At 44.0% G+C, this 20,615-nt stretch overlaps 1 protein-coding gene across 4 annotated transcripts in view; it reads right to left on the bottom strand.

The window, feature by feature from the left end:
* Positions 1-20,615, bottom strand: part of GABBR1 (gamma-aminobutyric acid type B receptor subunit 1) — a 151,613-nt gene that overhangs the window by 44,481 nt on the left and 86,517 nt on the right. For 3 of the 4 annotated variants that reach the window (XM_066581345.1, XM_066581347.1, XM_066581348.1), the window contains exons 7-8: positions 2,045-2,205; positions 1,150-1,284 (exon numbers count right to left, since the gene is read on the bottom strand). In XM_066581345.1, coding sequence (XP_066437442.1) covers positions 1,150-1,284; positions 2,045-2,205 — 296 coding nt within the window. Of the gene's footprint in view, positions 1-1,149; positions 1,285-2,044; positions 4,755-20,615 lie in introns of those variants that run through there. The other variant, XM_066581349.1, reaches the window with a different exon arrangement.

Below are 20,615 nucleotides of genomic sequence, written 5' to 3'. Positions count from 1 at the left end.
GAACAACAGCAAAGAAGGAAAAAAAGGATGCAAAGAAGGAAAAAGAGCAGGGGATGGAGATAAGAGAAGGAAGGAAGGAGAGAAAAGGAATGAGGAAAGAAGGAAGAGAGGAAAAAAGGAAGAAAGGAAAAGGAGAAAGAGCAGGGGATTGAGATAAGAGAAGGAAGAAAGGAAGGAAGGGGAGGAAAGGAAGACAGGAAAAAAAGGAAGAAAGGAAAAGGAGAAAGAGCAGGGGATTCAGATAAGAGAAGGAAGAAAGAAAGGAAGGGGAGGAAAGGAAAGGAAGACAGGAAAAACAGGAAGAAAGGAAAAGGAGAAAGAGCAGGGGATGGAGATAAGAGAAGGAAGGAAGGAGAGGAAAGGAATGAGGAAAGAAGGAAGAGAGGGAAAAACGGAAGGAAGGAAAAGCAGAAAGAGCAGGGGATGGAGATAAGAGAAGGAAGGGAGGAAGGAGAGGAAAGGAATGAGGAAAGAAGGAAGAGAGGGAAAAAAGGAAAGAAAAGGAGAAAGAGCAGGGGATGGAGATAAGAGATGGAAGGAAGGAAAGAGGAAAATTGGGAAAAGATGAAGGATAGTTGAAGAAATGAGAGGGAGGGAAAAAGTAAAAGGTGGAAATACAGAAGAAAGAAGAAGAGAAAAAGTAGAGAAGAAAGAGAAGGAAAGGAAAGAATGAATGAATAAAAAAACAGACAATAAAGTAGAACGCAAAACAAGAGGATGAGATGAGGACGACTGGAATATAGTAGATGATAAATAGTGTAAGATGAATGGTCGGAAGATGAACAGCGATAAATAAATTTGACTGGAAAGCAGCAGAACATAATGAAAGAGGAATAGAGGATTGCAGGGGTAATTAGGGGCAAAGGAACAAGAACTAGAAGGAGGAGCAAATGAAGGGAAATAAGATTGTAGCAGATGGGGTGAAGAAGAAGAAAAAGAGACCAAGACAAGGAGAAGAGAGGAACCAGTGATGGTAGGAAGAAGTAAGAACAACAGCTGTAGGAAATCAGAGAAGATGGACAGAAGGAGAGGAATGTGGGAAAGAAGAAGAAGCCAATGAGAAACTGGATGGTTTAACAGTGAAGAAAGAAGTGAGGAGAAAGACTAGCAATCCGGAAGAGACAGCAGCGCTGGGAGACAGCTCCTCACCACAATGAGATGCCACATGCGGGCGGCTTCTGCCACCAGAGTGGAGACACTGCTGCACCCGGGCATCAGCATAATCTTTATGGGGTCATTGTACAGCAACTCATACAGGTGGCGCGTGGCCTGGCCGGGGTCACACTGGGGAGACAGAAGAAGAAGGCACTGGGTTAGCCATGACCGACAATACATGCAGGTGGATGATGAGAGTCGTCTCCCCGCTCGGACTCTGCTGTCTCTCTCCCCATCTGTGTCTCTTTCTCTCCCCCCTCTATGCCCATTGCTCTCTCTCTCTCTCTCTCTCTCGCACACTTTCTCGGTCTATCTCTCTTCTCCGGAATATTTTACCCTTTCCACCGTTGCCGTGGTAACAGTGAGAGAGCTGAGTGGAATAATGAGAGCGCAGGGGGTAATCCTGTGAGAGCGCCTGGCTGCACCCCCTGCGCTCTCTCTCCCCCCTCAGGATAGTCTTAGCAAAGGTCACACACTGTGTCCGAGCCCCTGTGGTGGTCTCACTTTCCCTCAGCCTGTCATGGCTGTCTCTCACTATTTCCCCTGCTGTCTCTCCTCCTGTCATTCTCACCTCCTCCTCACTTTCTCTCGCTTCTGCACTTTTGTTCTTCACCCTCTCACTTTTATTTTTGCATCTTTTCTTCTTTTTCTCTTTTCTTCCCACTCATTATTTTTCTTTAGCGTTTTCCGCGGTCACCGACTAATGAGATGGTCTGACATGATGGGTCGGAGTTACTTGCTGTCACCCGCTACCTGTCAGTGTGACTAGATCCTTGCTGTACAGGTGACCACCTGGCGCCCACGGTCCTCATGATATGATGCTATATTACAGCTGTGCCCCCACCCACAGCCCAGGTGCCACCGCCGCCATCCCTTCGCCAACACTCACCTGGCTGTCGTGGTGAATGAGTTTAAGTTCGTATTCCGGCAATATGTCCCTTCGGTTGTTGACATCCTCCAGGGCCATCTGTGCGGCTGGGTGACAGGCCTGTCCCCCAGGCCATCCCCCACTCATGGGGAAGAGAGCGCCCACGTGCAAGGCTTTCTTACCTGAGACCGCATCACACAGCAAGAGAGTAAGCACACAGAGAGACAGAGACATGGCCAGCTGGGGAGACATCATCATTGGGGAAGTGGAGAGAAGAGGGGTAACAGGAGGCCGGAGAGACAGGGTGTAGGGGCAGACATCGTATACGTAGATCCGGGGGAGAAGAAGTGCCAGAGGGTTAAAAGGTGCGAGAGTGCAAGTGATGGGGGGGCAGAGAGCGCAAGCAAAAGATGCCAAAAATATTAAACAGATGGCAAAGACTGTAAAGCACAAAGATCAACAGGAAGCAGAGAGAACAGGTGGAACGATGAGACTGCCAGGCAGAATAGAGTGCAATTAGACGGTCAGAATGGAGCCATGTAGAGCAAGGAATGACTGGGAAGCAGTGATTGGAAAAGAATGGGAAAAATAGGGAATCCGGAGAGAGACCGCCAGTGACTAAATTAGACAGGCAGGAGTCAGTGCAGCGAGACAGCCCACGGATGTGGCAGGAGAGCACCGCAGCATCTGCACGATTCCTGATTTAATTCTGCAGTCTAGAGAACGACAGAGAGATGGAGAGAGGGAGCAGGAGGAGGAGACACAATGATGTCACCCACGCCGAAGGGAGCGAGGGATTACAAAGAGAATGGGAAATGAGAGAGGGGAGAGAGGAGGGGGCCGTGCCAGAGCAATGGATACAGGACCGAGATGACAGGGAGGGGAGCACATGGCAGGTGAGGGGGGGAGCAGGGGACCAACCAAGCACAGGGAGCAAAAAACATAGAGGTGCAGATGTAGCAGAGCCAACTCTGTGGACGTTAATATATCTCCAAGTTAAGGTAACACAGTGCATTTATATCTGCAGCTGTATGTAGAACATGATGTGCTGTACGAAGTAACAAACTCCACTCTACTACATCTGTAAAACAATAGAGTTGTACTTTTAGACAAATGACCCCCAAGAAACAATTTGAGTTGGCAGAACAAAAGCTCTAAAATCACTGAGACCCTGGGCACACAGGGGAACTTGTAAAAGAAAGAGTCACCAAATATATCCCAAGAAACATCCTAACACAAACATCAAGTAGAGAAGTAAAGAAGATCCTTCTACAGATCCAGAAGAGCCTTCCCCTTGGCTTCACACCAATGACAAGAGTCAAGTTTTATCTTATTTTGGACACGTAATGACAATCAAGCTCATGGATGCGAAGGGAAAAGAGGAAAAGAAGAACCCAGCAAGAAGATGGAACCACAGAAATCTCCACCAGATCACCCCTCCACCTGACCATCCGAAGGAAAGGAGAACCTTATGATTGAGGGTTGTCCACAGATCTCCAAGATATCAAGACACAAGATTATCTTCAAGACACTCCAGCACCTGAAATGTTATTATATGGTGTCCGTTGCTCACACGCAATATCCTAAGCTAAGACTCTGGAGATATCACATCTGTTAAAACAGCAGAATTGTGGTGCCTCTCAACATAAGGAATTATGAATAGACCATGGAGGAATGCCGTGCATATGATCACTGAGATTCAAACCATGGTGGCACTAAACAATAATTAGTAGAAGGGAAGAATAGGAAGAAAATGCAGGAAAAACTGATAATGAAGAAGGTGAAGATGGTGAACAAGAAAAAAGGAGAGGAACAGTAAGCAGGAAGAGGCAGAAGGAAAAGATGATCAAGGAGAAGATAAAAGAAAGAGAAAAAGATGGAGAAAAAAGTGAAAAGAAAGAGAGAAAGTGGAAGGAGAAGAGGAAAGGGAGAAAAAAAAAGGAAGAATGACAAATATGAAGAAGTGGAAAAGCAGAAGACAAAAAGGAAAAGAAGAGCACGGAGGATTTAAATGATGAAGGTGTGGAAGGTGAAGAAGAGAAAAGGTAGAAGAGGAAGGAGGATAAAGTGCTGAAGAAGTTGAAGAAGAAGAAAAGGAAAAGTAGAAAAAGGAAGAGGGATAAAATGGTGAAAAGGTAAAAAGAAAAGAAGAGAAAACAGGACAACATGGTGAAGAAAGGGAAGGAGAAGAAGAGGAAAATGTAAGAGCCAAGGAAAGAACGGAGGAATAAGAAATGAATGAAAAAAACACGATGGTGATGATGATGATGATGATGAAAAGGAAGAGTAAGCAGAAGAGATAAAAATGAGGACAAGAGGACAGAAAAAAAGGGCAAAAAGATGAGGAAGGATGACAATACAGTGAAGTAGAACACAGTGGAGCAAAGGAGGAGAGAGAAAGAAAGATGAGAAGATGGAAGAAAAGAGAAGGGGGAAAAACAAGATGGTAACGATTAGGAAGGATGAGTAGCAGAAAAAGATGTAAGAGGAAAAGAGAGAAGAAAACAGCAAGAAAAGGGAAGAGGATGAAGATGAAAGAAAAAAGAAGTGCAAGATAATAAAAGGAAAGAAGAGGAAGGTGGAGGAGAAAAGGGGGGAAAGGATAAATAAGTAAAATGAGATGAACAGAAAGAACGATGAAAAGAAGACAAAAAGAAAAAGGATGAATGAGAAGATGAAGAAAAGAAGAATTCTTGGTGCAATAATCACATCTATTTGAAGGGAATTATAAACGCTGAAAGTTCAGACTCCCTCCTCCTGTAAACACCAAGAAGCCAATGTCAAATCCCTGCTCTGTACACAGGAACAACGTGTCAGGGAGAAATGCCAGATGTCAGTAAATACTTTACAGTACATGATTCATGTTAAAACATGGAAGAAAACTGCAATTAAAGGAGGACAAGTACAAAACTGAAGAGAAATGGATGTTTTACTAGAAAGAAGATTCAATGTAGGGGATTGGGAAGGGTCTGGAGTGGTGGCTACCTGGAGGAAGAGGCAGGTAAAACAGAAGAGCACAAGAGCAGAAGATACAGCAGATTAAGGAAGCACCGGGGTCTGGAAGTATCGGCTCCCCATACATGTTTGCCCCCTCCCAATCATTCTCCTTCATTCAATTTGTATTTAGGTCAAAGGGATTTTTGCAGAATCTTCCACAATCTCTGTACACGGAGCGAAGTAAGAAGTGTTACAGAGACAAGACTGGAAAGTGACGAAAAAAGGAAGGACGACCAGAGAATGCCTGCAAGACGGACAATACAGGTTAAAGAAATCCTGCTGGGACATGTAGTTAAACTAAAGAAAGCAGCCCTGTGTGAACATGTCTGTCATCCTCCAGAGTAAATGCCCACCAAACACGCAAGAGGAACGACTTCTGCTCCCACACAGTACCTGTCATGGCAGCCTCCAAGAAACTGCAATTTACAATCTTGTATAAAGCTTTTATTTTAACTGTTGGAAAATTAATTAAGTATCTAGCTATCAATATGTGACACCAATCATAAGAGAGTAGCAACAACCATGTCCAAAGATTAACATTCTGTGCCGAATTATGATATATTCTTGTATATAGGAGGCACTTTTATAGTAGTTATATTCTTGTACATAGGGAGCAGTATTATAGTAGTTGTATTCTTGTACATAGGAGGCAGTATTATAGTAGTTATATTCTTGTACATAGGGGGCAGTATTATAGTAGTTATATTCTTGTACATAGGAGGCAGTATTATAGTAGTTATATTCTTGTACATAGCAGCAGTATTATAGTAGTTATATTCTTGTACATAGCGGGTAGTATTATAGTAGTTATATTCTTGTACATAGGGGACAGTATTATAGTAGCTATAATCTTGTACATAGGAGGCAGTATAATAGTAGTTATATTCTTGTACATAGAGGGCAGTACTATAGTAGTTATATTCTTGTACATAGGAGCAGTATTATAATAGTTATATTCTTGTACATAGGGGGTAGTATTATAGTAGTTATATTCTTGTACATAGAGGACAGTATTATAGTAGTTATACTCCAGTACATAGGAGGCAGTATTATAGTAGTTATATTCTTGTACATAGGAGGCAGTATTATAGTAGTTATATTCTTGTACATAGGGGCAGTATTATAGTAGTTATATTATTGTACATAGGAGGCAGTAATATAGTAGTTATATTCTTGTACATAGGGGGCAGTATTATAGTAGTTATATTCTTGTACATAGGAACAGTATTATAGTAGTTATATTCTTGTACATAGGGAGCAGTATTGTAGTAGTTATATTCTTGTACATAGGGGGCAGTATTATAGAAGTTATATTCTTGTACATAGGAGGCAGTAATATAGTAGTTATATTCTTGTACATAAGGGGCAGTATTATAGAAGTTATATTCTTGAACATAGGAGGCAGTAATATAGTAGTTATATTCTTGTACATAAGGGGCACTATTATAGTAGTTATATTCTTGTACATAGGAGGCAGTAATATAGTAGTTATATTCTTGTACATAAGGGGCAGTATTATAGAAGTTATATTCTTGAACATAGGAGGCAGTAATATAGTAGTTATATTCTTGTACATAAGGGGCACTATTATAGTAGTTATATTCTTGTACATAGGGAGCAGTAATATAGTAGTTATATTCTTGTACATAGGAGCAGTTTTATAATAGTTATATACTTGTACATTGGAGGCAGTATTATAGTAGTTATATTCTTGTACATAGGAGGCAATATTATAGTAGTTATATTCTTGTACATAGGAGCAGTGCTATAGTAGTTATACTCTTGTACATAACATAGTAACATAGTAAAATAGTTCGTAAGGCTGAATGAAGGCAATGTCCATCTAGTCCAGCCTGTCTAGCCTCCTGTTTTGTTGATCCAGAGGAAGGCAAAAAACCCCAAGAGCAGAAGCCAATTAGCCCTTTTGGGAAAAAATTCCTTCCCGACTCCCTAATGGCAGTCAGACTGTTCCCTGGATCAACCCCTAATAGTTCCTACCTACCTGTATACCCAGATTAACAAATAACCCTAGATTTATATCCTATAATATCCTTCCTCTCCAGAAAGACATCAAGTCCCCTTTTAAACTCCTCTAAGGATTTTGCCATCACTACGTCCTCAGGCAGAGAGTTCCACAGTCTAACTGCTCTAACAGTAAAGAACCCCTTTCTATGTTGGTGATGAAACCTGCTTTCCTCTAAACGTAGCGGATGTCCTCTTGTTACCGTTGCAGTCCTGGGTATAAACAGATCCTGGGAGAGATCCTTGTATTGTCCCCTCATGTATTTATACATAGTTATTTGGTCGCCTCTTAACCTTCTTTTTTCTAGCGTAAATAATCCTAATTTTGATGCCTCTCTGGGTATTCCAGTCCCGTCATTCCATGTATTAGTTTAGTTGCCCTTCTTTGAACCCCCTCCAGCACTGTAACATCTTTCCTGAGCACCCGTGACCAGAACTGTACACAGTATTCCATGTGAGGCCTGACAAGTGGCTTATATAATGGAAGGATAATGTTCTCGTCCTTCGCCCCTATACCTCTTTTAATGCATCCCAAAACTTTATTAGCCTTTACATAGGAGATGGTATTACACTGGTTATATTCTTGCACATAGGAGGCAGTATTATAGTAGTTATATTCTTGTACATAGGAGCAGTATTATAGTAGTTATATTCTTGTACATAGGGGCAGTATTATAGTAGTTATATTCTTGTACATAGGGGCAGTATTATAATAGTTATATTCTTGTACATAGGGGGCAGTATTATAGTAGTTATATTCTTGTACATAGGGAGCAGTATTTTAGTAGTTATATTCTTGTACATAGGGGGTAGTATTATAGTAGTTAAATTCATGTACATAGGAGGCAGTATTATAGTAGTTATATTCTTGTAAATAGGGTCAGTATTAGGGCTTAGTCACACGGACGCATTGGCGCCCGTGTTACTGCAGGAAAGAAACGGACGCACTTCAGGACGGACGTCTCTCTGCAGCGCCGGAAGAAAGAACATGTAACAGGCTTCATTGCCGGTCATGTGTTCTTTCTTCTGCGCTGCGGGGAGTCGTCCATCCTGAAATACAGCCGTCTTATTCCTGCAGTTAGGGCTCAGTCACACGGGCTCTTGTACATACGAGCAGTATTATTGTAGTTATATTCTTGTACATAGGGGGCAGTATTATAGTAGTTATATCCTTGTATATAAGGGGTAGTATTATAGTAGTTATATTCTTGTACTATTATACTGCCCCCTATGTACAAGCTATATTCTTTTACATAGGGGGCAGTATTATAGTAGTTATAGTCTTGTATAGGGTGTAATATTATAGTAGTTATATTCTTGTACACAGGAGGTAGTATTATAGTAGTTTTATTCTTCTACATAGAGGGCAGTATTATAGTAGTTATATTCTTGTACATAGCAGCAGTATTATAGTAGTTATATTCTTCTACATAGAGGGCAGTATTATAGTAGTTATTTTCTTGTACATAGGGGACAGTATTATAGCAGTTATATTCTTGTACAGAGGAGCAGTATTATAGTAGCTATATTCTTGTACATAGGGGCAGTATTATAGTAGTTATATTCTTGTACATAGGAGCAGTATTATAGTAGTTGTATCCTTGTACATTGGAGCAGTATTATACTAGTTATATTTTAATACATGGGAAGCAGTATAATACAAGTTATATTCTTGTACACAGGGGGCAATATTATAGTAGTTATATTCTTGTACGTAAGAGCAGTATTATAGTAGTTATATTCTTGTACATAGGGGGTAGTATTATAGTAGTTATATTCTTGTACATAGGAGGCAGTAATATAGTAGTTATATTCTTGTACATAGGGGCAGTATTATAGTAGTTATATTCTTGTACATAGGGGCAGTATTATAGTAGTTATATTCTTGTACATAGGGGGTAGTATTGTAGTATTTATATTCTTGTACACAGGTGATAGTATTATAGTAGTTATATTCTTGTACGCAGGAGGCAGTATTATTATAGTTATATTCTTGTACATAGGGGGCAGTATTATAGTAGTTATATTCTTGTACATAGGGGGCAGTATTATAGTAGTTATATTATTGTACATAGGAGCAGTATTATAGTAGTTATATTCTTGTACATAGGGGCAGTATTATAGTAGTTATATTCTTGTACATAGGGGCAGTATTATAATAGTTATATTCTTGTACATAGGGGGCAGTATTATAGTAGTTATATTCTTGTACATAGGGAGCAGTATTTTAGTAGTTATATTCTTGTACATAGGGGGTAGTATTATAGTAGTTAAATTCATGTACATAGGAGGCAGTATTATAGTAGTTATATTCTTGTAAATAGGGTCAGTATTAGGGCTTAGTCACACGGACGCATTGGCGCCCGTGTTACTGCAGGAAAGAAACGGACGCACTTCAGGACGGACGTCTCTCTGCAGCGCCGGAAGAAAGAACATGTAACAGGCTTCATTGCCGGTCATGTGTTCTTTCTTCTGCGCTGCGGGGAGTCGTCCATCCTGAAATACAGCCGTCTTATTCCTGCAGTTAGGGCTCAGTCACACGGGCTCTTGTACATACGAGCAGTATTATTGTAGTTATATTCTTGTACATAGGGGGCAGTATTATAGTAGTTATATCCTTGTATATAAGGGGTAGTATTATAGTAGTTATATTCTTGTACTATTATACTGCCCCCTATGTACAAGCTATATTCTTTTACATAGGGGGCAGTATTATAGTAGTTATAGTCTTGTATAGGGTGTAATATTATAGTAGTTATATTCTTGTACACAGGAGGTAGTATTATAGTAGTTTTATTCTTCTACATAGAGGGCAGTATTATAGTAGTTATATTCTTGTACATAGCAGCAGTATTATAGTAGTTATATTCTTCTACATAGAGGGCAGTATTATAGTAGTTATTTTCTTGTACATAGGGGACAGTATTATAGCAGTTATATTCTTGTACAGAGGAGCAGTATTATAGTAGCTATATTCTTGTACATAGGGGCAGTATTATAGTAGTTATATTCTTGTACATAGGAGCAGTATTATAGTAGTTGTATCCTTGTACATTGGAGCAGTATTATACTAGTTATATTTTAATACATGGGAAGCAGTATAATACAAGTTATATTCTTGTACACAGGGGGCAATATTATAGTAGTTATATTCTTGTACGTAAGAGCAGTATTATAGTAGTTATATTCTTGTACATAGGGGGTAGTATTATAGTAGTTATATTCTTGTACATAGGAGGCAGTAATATAGTAGTTATATTCTTGTACATAGGGGCAGTATTATAGTAGTTATATTCTTGTACATAGGGGCAGTATTATAGTAGTTATATTCTTGTACATAGGGGGTAGTATTGTAGTATTTATATTCTTGTACACAGGTGATAGTATTATAGTAGTTATATTCTTGTACGCAGGAGGCAGTATTATTATAGTTATATTCTTGTACATAGGGGGCAGTATTATAGTAGTTATATTCTTGTACATAGGGGGCAGTATTATAGTAGTTATATTATTGTACAGAGGAGGCAGTATTATAGTAGTTATATTCTTGGACATAGGGGGCAGTATTATAGTAGTTATATTCTTGTACATAGGGGAGCAGTATTATAGTAGTTATATTCTTGTACCTATGAGCAGTATTGTAGTAGATCTAGTATTGTACATAGAGAGCAGTTTTATACAGTTTGATTTTTGTACATAATAAATATTTTAGCTGTGACTTCTCTTCCCTCACTTCTCCTGGCGCTAAAACAAACTGCATTACTCAGTTGAAAACACATGAAATCTATGATCCAATCTTAGGAAAATTGGCGTTTAACAAAAACTGTGATAATAATATCAGCTTTGATTGGAATTGCCCTTTAAGCCAGTGATAAATCAACTCCAGAAGTAATCAGATTTCTATTTTTTTTTATGGATTTTTCCTGTGCCGGGTCGCGCAGCTATGTTCTTTGCCATTTGCCTGTGTGTCACACAGCAGCAGGGGTTAATTACTAATTAATTACTGAGAGGTATTTGCTGTGGGATGTTGAGTGCTGCTCTACAGCAGAAAGGTGCCGAGGACAGACAGTCATGTTTTTCATTAAGAGGATAATATCTGGGAGGAGTGCTGGGCCTGGAAAATGGCTTCTAGATCTGAAAACTGACAGCTTTTATAATGACGCTGAGTGACACTGAGTGCTCGGAGCGCGTTACATGCATTCATCCCGCAGCCAATAGAACACTAGCAAGATCTAAAAAGCATTTACTGACCTGAAAATGCACTGGCATAAAAATGCCCCCATGCTACTTTCTAAAAATGGGCCATACCAAGTATAAATGAAGCAGCCCATGTATGTCGGGTATGAAAAAAACTGTGATACAGGGTCTTGCGGAGAATTCTACATATGAACAAGAAGAGCAGGAATATATGGGATATTGACTCTGTCCATAGAAGATACATTGTCTATAGATATAGTGTCTACAGGGTAGGCAGGTCCGTTGCTGAGAACACCCACTGATGTGCTATTTCCCGAGTCAGTGCACTCATGCACTGAACTGATCTCTGCTGGAAGCAGACAGCTCCATTTTTACTGTAGTGGCCAGGCGTGGTATTGCAGGCCAAGTTCCTACTGAAATGAATGGGAATTTGGCCTGCAATACCAAGAGTGGACAGTGCAGTAAAAACAGAGCTGTCTGCTTTCTGCAGTTAAGTTTATCATGAGCTAGCTGTTTTTGGCAAATAGCTGATTTGCAGGAGTCCTGGGCAACTGATCCCACTGATCTACTATTGATGACCTGTCCTAAGGATACGCTCTCAATAGCTTACAACTGGATAAGCCCTTTAATGTGCAAGCTTCATATTGTTTTTAGGGCCTAGCACATTATCAGTTCACCTTTACTATGGAGACTGTCAGGTGTTCTCCCAGATGAAGGTTTTAGGTGGTTGGCAGCCCCTCACCACAGTCATGTATATACGGTAGATATTGAAGGAGTTCCACCACAAACTCTACTAACTAATTCTCCCCAAAGTAAGCTGATCATGGGTGATCCTACTCCCCCCCCCCCCCCCCCCCGCCCCACTCAATCAGCTGCTAATACCGCAGCGGGCGCTACATATAATAGGAAAACAAAAAGTCTATGCAAAACAACCTGTTATTGTGAGACTCCTCAGGACGTAGGGGTGAATATATCAAAGTGCTGCTCCAGAAAACAGATGCAAAAAAGGCGCAAATTTTGGCACACATTGCATTTTTTTATTAATATTATGCCATGCCTGGCAGTGTTTTTAAATAAGTGGGTGTGGCCTAGCAGGAAGAGGTGTGGCTGCTCACAGCCTGGCATATGTACTATAATTTATGTCAGAAATGTGCCCAAATGTACTAAAGGGGTACTCCAAGAATGCAGCTGACGGCCCCGCTCTCAGCCCCTCCCCCCAATAGTAAGCTGATCTTGCCAGGGAAAACATCCGCTGCACATTTCTCCTGCAGCGGCCAGAGCAGCAGACATGTGGTATTATAGCCCATCTTGTAATACCAGGAAGGTCCAGCAGGACGGCAGCCGCTCTTACTGAGTGGGTCTTTGTTGTGGGTCACATAGAGGGGCCCCCACTTGGGAACAGGCATGTGCCCTGCCAGGACATATGGGCACTGAATGTGCTCTTGGCACAACTCTTTAATCAGGCCGCACCTCTTATACAGTTGTCCCATTTTTTTCCAGTGGACTTCAGACTGGCAGATGAAACGCCGTCTTACTAGATCCCCCTCCTCCAATGTGTACAACTACATCTTACTAAAATATATCTGGTACAACATCTCCATGTATGCGGCTCACTTCTAATCCGGGGCGAAAATGTAGGCGCTACAGAGATCAAACCCGCATCCTGAGGAGGCGCTATAGGTTCCTCTGCCTCATGTGAGGAGACCAAAACTATACATGATGTGTAATAACTGGTCACCTGTTACAGATTTTGCACTAGTCTTAAGAATTTCATGAAGAATTCATCCTGCCTTTACCAAAAATTGCCAAAATATTTTTTTTTGCAATTTTTGCCCCTCCCCCACTTCTTAGGTTTCCATTTATTGGAAGCCATTAAGGAGAGGGGGCCGGCCATTCCAACACTGAATCTATTAACCCCATTGGAAGACTGGGGTTGTGGTGAAGGGGTTAATGTCTTCAGCTGCCCTATGTTATATTGAGGGTATACTGTATGGGGTGTTCTGAGTCTTCGGGGTGCAGCCTTGATGAGGAGTAGACGTAAGGCGATGATGCTCGGTACAAGGACTCCGTCCGCGAGGTATTAGAATATTTTGCAGCTCTATGATTCAGAGCTGAAATGAATCTTAGAAGTGTGATAAGCAGCTCGATTTCATTGGTTCCCCCGCGTGTCATCTGATACTGCAGCAAAAAGCTTTAAAGTCCTGGACTTACTGCATTATATCCAAGTATAAGAACAAATGTAATGACATTAAAGCAGAAGTTCTTAACCCCGTCCTCCCAACCGGGCTGCTTCCCGTATTGCAGGTAAAGTCAGACTAATGTATGCGAGTCTTTAAAGGGCAAGTCCATCAGAGCAAAACATTCTCACTGCACAGTTTGCACCAAACATTTCCTGCACTGCAGTTTGCTCCACATACAGAAACACAGGCTTTGTCAAAAAAAACCTCTGGCCACAGAAGAAGTTGTCATTCTGCTGCAGACCCCAGCATGCAGTTCCATCTCATGCAGATATATAAATGATGGGAGTTGTGGTGATTAGATGAAGAGTCTTGTCACCTGAGACCCTAAAAGTAGTTCCCTCTTGGCCTATAAGAGGCTCTCGGAGGCTCATTGTGTGCCTCTTCTTCCGCTTGTGTAGAGCTTTTTGACCACTAGACGCCTCTACAACGCAGAAAAGAGATTTCATCCGTTACCAGAGGGGGGGCGCATTATTGGGATGTAAGAAGCTGGATGATCGTATTGATGAATTGTCCCCACCGGCTGTTCTGTCCAAACTGTTAGGAGGTGTTGGGACCAGTGGATGTGTGAGAGTACACAAGGCGATCGGGCTCAGGACACCCCCTACAGACCACCAGTGGAGAGGAGGATCTGACCAGACTGTTTGGGGGTGTTGGGACCACTGGATGCGCGAGGGCACACAAGGCGATTGGGTTCAGGACGCCCCCTATAGACCACCAGTGGAGAGGAGAGTCTGACCAGACTGTTAGGAGGTGTTGGGACCAGTAGATGTGTGAGGGCACACAAGGTGACTGGGCTCAGGACACTCCCTACAGACCACCAGTAGAGAGCAGCATCTGACCAGACTGTTAGGACGTGTTAGGGCTAGTGGATGTGTGAGGACACACAAGGTGACCGAGCTCAGGGCGCCCCCTACAGACCACTAGTAGGGAGGACAGTATGACCAGACTGTTAGGTGGTGTTCCGACCAGAGGATGTGTGAGGGCACACAAGGTGACCGTGTAGGTGTTGCAACCGGGCTCAAGACGCCCCCGACAGACGACCAGTAGCAAGGAGCATCTGACTAGACTGTTAGGAGGTGTTGGAACCAGTCGACAGGGGCACACAAGGTGACTGGGCTCACAAAACCCCCTACAGACCACCAGTAGAGAGGACCGTCTGACCAGAGTGTTAGGAGGTGTTGGGGCTAGTGGATGTGTGAGGACACACAAGGTGACTGGGCTAAGGGAGCCCCTGACAGACCACCAGTAGAAAGGAGCATCTGACCAGACTGTTAGGACGTGTTAGGGCTAGTGGATGTGTGAGGACACACAAGGTGACCGGGCTAAGGGAGCCCCCTACAGACCACCAGTAGAAAGGAGCATCTGACTAGACTGTTAGGAGGTGTTGGAACCAGTGGATGGGGGCACACAAGGCGACCGGACTCATAATGCCCTGGCTGACCAGACTGTTAGGGGGTGTTGGGATCAGTAGATGGGGGCACACAAGGCGACTGTGCTCAGGACCCCCCGACAGACCACCAGTAGAGAGGATCATTTGATGGTTCAACAAACACGAGAAGATCCTATTGATTGGTTGTGTGCTATCCAGAGGCAGGTGGCACCATTGTTACAGGCCCCTGTGTCTGTTAGTGACATCTCCAGGTGCCTTTGTCACCCTCCACTGCCTCCATTTGCAGTGATGTCGCAAACGATGAAACTGGAAGCAACAGAGTGGAAGGGGGTTGTCTTCAGTGATGAATACAGGCTTAGTTTGGTCACAGACGACGGCTGTGTTCATGTCTGTAGACCTTTGGATGAGCGCCTCAATCCTCAATCTGGCACACTGCCCCCTGCTGGTGTGATGGTCTGGGGGGCCATCGCATACGACAGTTGGTCACCCCTTGTAGTAGTAGGAGGGACAATGACAGCTCAGCGATATGTTCAGGACATCCTTCAGCCACATATGTTCCTCTCATGGTGGTTTCCAAGAGGCCGCACACACAAGGGGGTCACAGGAAACCGCCACAACATTGTCACACTTCCGTGGCTGCCCGGTCACCAGATTTATTACCGATAGAAGCAGGAATGGAACCATATGGGAGGCCAAAATCGATAGCCTACAAGATTGCACGATCTAGAGGCTCAGTTATAGCAAATGTAGAGTGATATGCCGGAGGATACCATATAGAACCTGTATACCTCCATGTCCACCCATATCACATCTTGTATCCAAACTAGAGGTGGTACAACAGGGTACTAGAGCCTCCATGCCCGCCTGTATCACATCTTGTATCTAAGCTAGAGGCGGTACAACAGGGTACTACAGCCTCCATGCCCCCCATATCATATCTTGTATCGAAGCTAGTGGCGGTACAACAGGGTACTAGAGCCTCCATGCCCGCCTGTATCACATCTTGTATTTAAGCTAGAGGTGGTACAACAGGGAACTACAGCCTCCATGCCCCCCATATCACATCTTGTGCTGAAGCTAGATGCTGTACAACAAGGTACTAGAGCCTCCATGCCCATCTGTATCACATCTTGTATCCAAACTAGAGACAGTACAACAGGGTACTAAAGCCTCCATGCCTGCCTGTATCACATCTTGTATCCAAGCTAGAGCCAGTACAACAGGGTACTATAGCCTTCATGCCCCCCATATCACATTTTGTATCCAAGCTAGAGGCGGTACAACAGGGTACTAGAGCCTCCATGCCCGCCTGTATCACATCTTGTATCCAAACTAAAGGCAGTACAACAGGGTACTGGAGTCTCCATGCCTGCACTTATCACATCTTGTATCCAAACTAGGGGTGGTACAACAGGGTACTAGAGCCTCCATGCCTGCACTTATCACATCTTGTATCCAAACTAGGGGTGGTACAACAGGGTACTAGAGCCTCCATGCCCACCCGTATCACATCTTGTATCCAAGCTAGAGGTGGTACAACAGGGTGCTAGAGCCTCCATGCCTGCACTTATCACATCTTGTATCCAAACTAGGGGTGGTACAACAGGGTACTAGAGCCTCCATGCCCACCCGTATCACATCTTGTATCCAAGCTAGAGGTGGTACAACAGGGTACTAGAGCCCCCATGCCCACCCATATCACATCTTGTATCCAAGCTAGAGGTGGTACAACAGGGTACTAGAGCCTCCATGCTGCCCATATCACATCTTGTATCCATGCTAGAGGTGGCACAGTAGGGTACTAGCCTGGCTATGTTTTGTCAAAACCTACATCAAGTCTGCCAGGAGTGTGTGGGTATTATGGTCTGATGAGACCGAGGGGGGACTTTTTGTCCATAATTCCAGATAGGATGTTTGGAGCAAATTTTCTTTATAAAAATCCCAGCACTTCTGTTAAAAATGTACTTTTATTCATTTCATCATAAAAATGATCCAGGTAGTGTGATCACAACAGTACCTACACGTTCTGGCGTTACCGCTCTGAATCATGGCATTTTTATTAAGACAATTTGGATAGAATTATATCTCCAAAGGTCCATTGGAGCGTCCACGTCATCTCCGGCATGGGGAACTGCTTGGAATCATGAGGTGCAGGAGCGGCTGAACTGACTTTTTCTTGCTTTTTTTTTATTTGGTGCAAAGCCAACATTGCGTAACAAAAGAAGACCCCCAGACCCGCAGTGAGGATAGGGAGGCATGATTATGTTGGGGCTGTTCTGCTGCTGGGACTAGGGCTTTAGTCAAGGGGGGAGGGAATTATTAACAGTCCCAAATATCAGTACATGTTGGCCCAAAACCTTCAGGCCTCGGCTAACAAGTGGTTGATGAATATCACCTTTCAGCCCGATGACCCAAAGCAGACCTCCAAATCATCAAGAGAATGGCTTCACCAGAAGAAAATCAATGTTTTTGAGGATCTGTGGGTGACCTGAAGAGGGCACTACACATGAGATGCCCTCGCAATCTAACAGATTTGGAGCTTTACAAGGAATAGTGGGCAAAGATTGCCAAATCAAGATATGCCAGGCTGATATGCCGATTCAAAAAGACTGACTGCTGCCATAAAGTCAAAGGGTGTATCAAAGTGTTAAGGCCCATTTAGACACAACGATTATAGCTCAAAAATCGCTCAGAGGCGTCTTTTGAGCGATAATCATTGTGTGTAACTGCACTGATATTGTGCAGTTTTCGTTAAGCCATCGCTCATCGTTGTCTTTCAGCATGCTGAAAGATCAGCAATCAGTTATCAGGAATTCACAGCGGAATACAGCTGATACTATTATTTCAGCTGTATCCTGCTCCCTGATGACAGGCTGGGTATGAAGAACAGACCAGTCCAACTCTGTTCTCCATATCCCGCATAGAGCGCTCTGCCGTATAACAGCTGGGTGCTCCGTGCAGAAAACAGCTGGATGCAGAAGACAAGCGTGGCTACCCCGCTTGTCTTCTCCATCCTCCCCTCAGAGTCCTCGGCTGTATAACAGCTGGGCGCTTCGAGCGGGGAACAGCTGGATGCAGAAGGCAAGCGTGGACACCCCACTTGTCTTCTGCATCCTCCGCTGGGAGCGCTCGGCTGAATGACAGCCAGGCGCTCCCAGCGGGGAACAGCTGGATGCAGAGAACAAGCGCCCCCCCGCTTGTTCTCTGTATTCTCCGGAGCGCAATGTGATCGCTCAACGTTTGAGCGATCATCTTGTGATGTAAATGACACGATTATCGCTCAAAAGTCGCTGAAAAGACATCTTTTGAGCGATAATGATTGTGTCTGAATGGGCCTTTAGTTTCAGGGTGTGTATATTTATGCAACCACTTCATTTTTTTTTTCACCCTAAAGCCGCCTGCACACGGGCGGAAATCCCGTGGCGGTATTTCCCGCGGGATTTCCGCCGCTCAAAGCCTGCATAGGAGTGCATTACAATACGCACTCCTATGCAGACGGCCGCCGTTTGGCCGCGCGAAATCTCGCGCGGCAAACAAACCGCGGCATGTCCTATTTTTGTGCGGGGCTCGCACTCACCCGGCCGCCGGCTACGGTCTGCGCATGCGCCGGCTGCGCGGCAGCCGGCACATGAAAGAGTCGGGGCCGCCAGGCGCGGGTGAGTACGCGCTCGTCACTGCAGGCTCTAGGGTCGGGTCCCGCAGCGAGAATTCTCGCCGCCGGATCCGATCTGCTCGTCTGCAGGCGGCCTAAAAGATTTCAGTTTATTTTGCAGTTGTACAGATAACAGGTCACAGTGAAGGCGGAAAGGAATCTGAAATGATTCATCTTTTCACATGACAAAAACCGGGCATTTCAGCAGGGGCGTGTAGGGAATCACTTGATCAGTAGGGACCCCCATGATTAGCAAGTAATCCCCATCCTGTAAATGTCTTGTAATTCTGGTACAACTACTTTAAGGCTGGGTTCACACGGGATGGATTTACAGCAGAATTCTCACGGATTGGCCGCACTGAAAATCTGCGAAAATTCTGCTGGAAAACTGCAGCTGCGGGTTTTGGAGAAGTTTCGTCACCTGCATTTCTGCTGCGACCATCTCTCCCCATAGAGAGGAGAGAGGCCTCTGCGAAAAAAACAAAAGAATTGACATGCTGCGTCTTTAAGTTCTGCGACACATGGCCGTTTCCGCATGTTTTGACCGCAACTGATTGGCCGGAGCGTGTGGACAAGATTTTAGCAGAATCCCGTCTACTTTGCTGGCTAATCCCGGGATTAAGAGTCGCATGTGGAATTTCTGTGTGGACAATCCGCACGGAAATTCCGCAGCAAATCTGTCCTGTGCAAACCCAGCCTTAAGCTACAGAATGAGAGTAAATAACTAAAACCCAGGTCCCTTTACTGCGCTGCCGGAGGACCTCCGGGAGAGTGGTCTGCTGTCTGACCTGATCTCTACTGCTAGGCAGCGGCCGGACAGTATTTACAGATGGTGCAGCTGACAAACAAGTCGTTAGACAATACCGGCACTGAGAGACTCATTAGTACCGGAGTGCCCCTTTAAGACTCGCCCGCACAAGCGACGCTCCGACCGCACGGACATGTCCGGCAGATTTTGCAGTGTGAAAAGAAAACTGAATGGAATTGCTGTAATGAAATGCTCTATTGGGTCCGTTCTAGAATGGATGCTAGTGGGGGAGGGGGAGCAGACGGCGAACGCCCCTCCGCTCCACGTGACCTCAGCTGCATTTTACTCTGGGAGCAGGGTACCGATGGGAATAAAATCATCCAATTACATCAAAGACCAGCGAGAACGCTGTCTACATGTGTTTACAGTGATCTCCGTGCTACAGGAAGGCTGACTACCGGGGGCGTCATGTGACGGATCATAAATCACGTATATATAGATGCGGCAGGTAGCGCAGGCAGGATGCAGCCATACTTAATTAGCTCACTGCATCTCGGATGACTCAAGGAGACTGTGAAGTCACTAACGGACATTAGGTAGGAAGGCCCAACAAAATAAGTACAAGCGCCACAGCACGGCGGTGGGGTATTTATTTAGGTTTTCTTTTAGAACGGTGGAGTTACATGTAGTAACATCCACAGAGCGGACACTTTATTAGACCCCCATCTAGTAGCGTCGGACCCCCTTCCTTTAGCCATCAGGACCGCAGCCATTCGGCGTAGATCCCATTCGGTGGTGAAACGGTTCTGCAAATACACATGGATCCTGCTGATCCACTGTGTAATTACGCATTCCCATTGACTTCAATGGTCTATTTCAGAACATAATGCCGACCAAAATAGGTCATGCGGCACGTGAAAAACGCAGGTCTGAGTATCCTAATGCAAATCAGCGGGCGTATTGTCATCGAGTATTACGCAGGCGTATATCCCGTGTGTAACACGTGGCGAATGGGGTCAAGGAAAGTCAATGGACTATCATTCTTACGTGCACAGTGTATCGATACACAAAAGAAAAAAATCGCAGCACGCTCTATTTCTCTACTTCTCTGAATAGGGCGATGAATTAAAAAAATTAATAATAATAATTAAAAAAAAAAAAATCACACTGCATGTCCGTGGGCGCATCATTCGTGGGCATGTGCAGTGCCATACACAGTCTATACGTGGTCTCTGTCAGCAGAACATATGGGCTGTAATGTGTAGAACGCATAATTTTACGCATAGACCATGTGAACGAGCCCTAACTATGCACCATCTGTTGCATCACCTGAACAATTCCTGACA

This window comes from Eleutherodactylus coqui, chromosome 10 (genome assembly GCF_035609145.1).
Source record: "Eleutherodactylus coqui strain aEleCoq1 chromosome 10, aEleCoq1.hap1, whole genome shotgun sequence".
Lineage (NCBI taxonomy): Eukaryota > Metazoa > Chordata > Amphibia > Anura > Eleutherodactylidae > Eleutherodactylus > Eleutherodactylus coqui.
The sequence above is the reverse complement of the archived record's forward strand: the minus strand, read 5'-3'. Positions and strand labels throughout refer to the sequence as shown.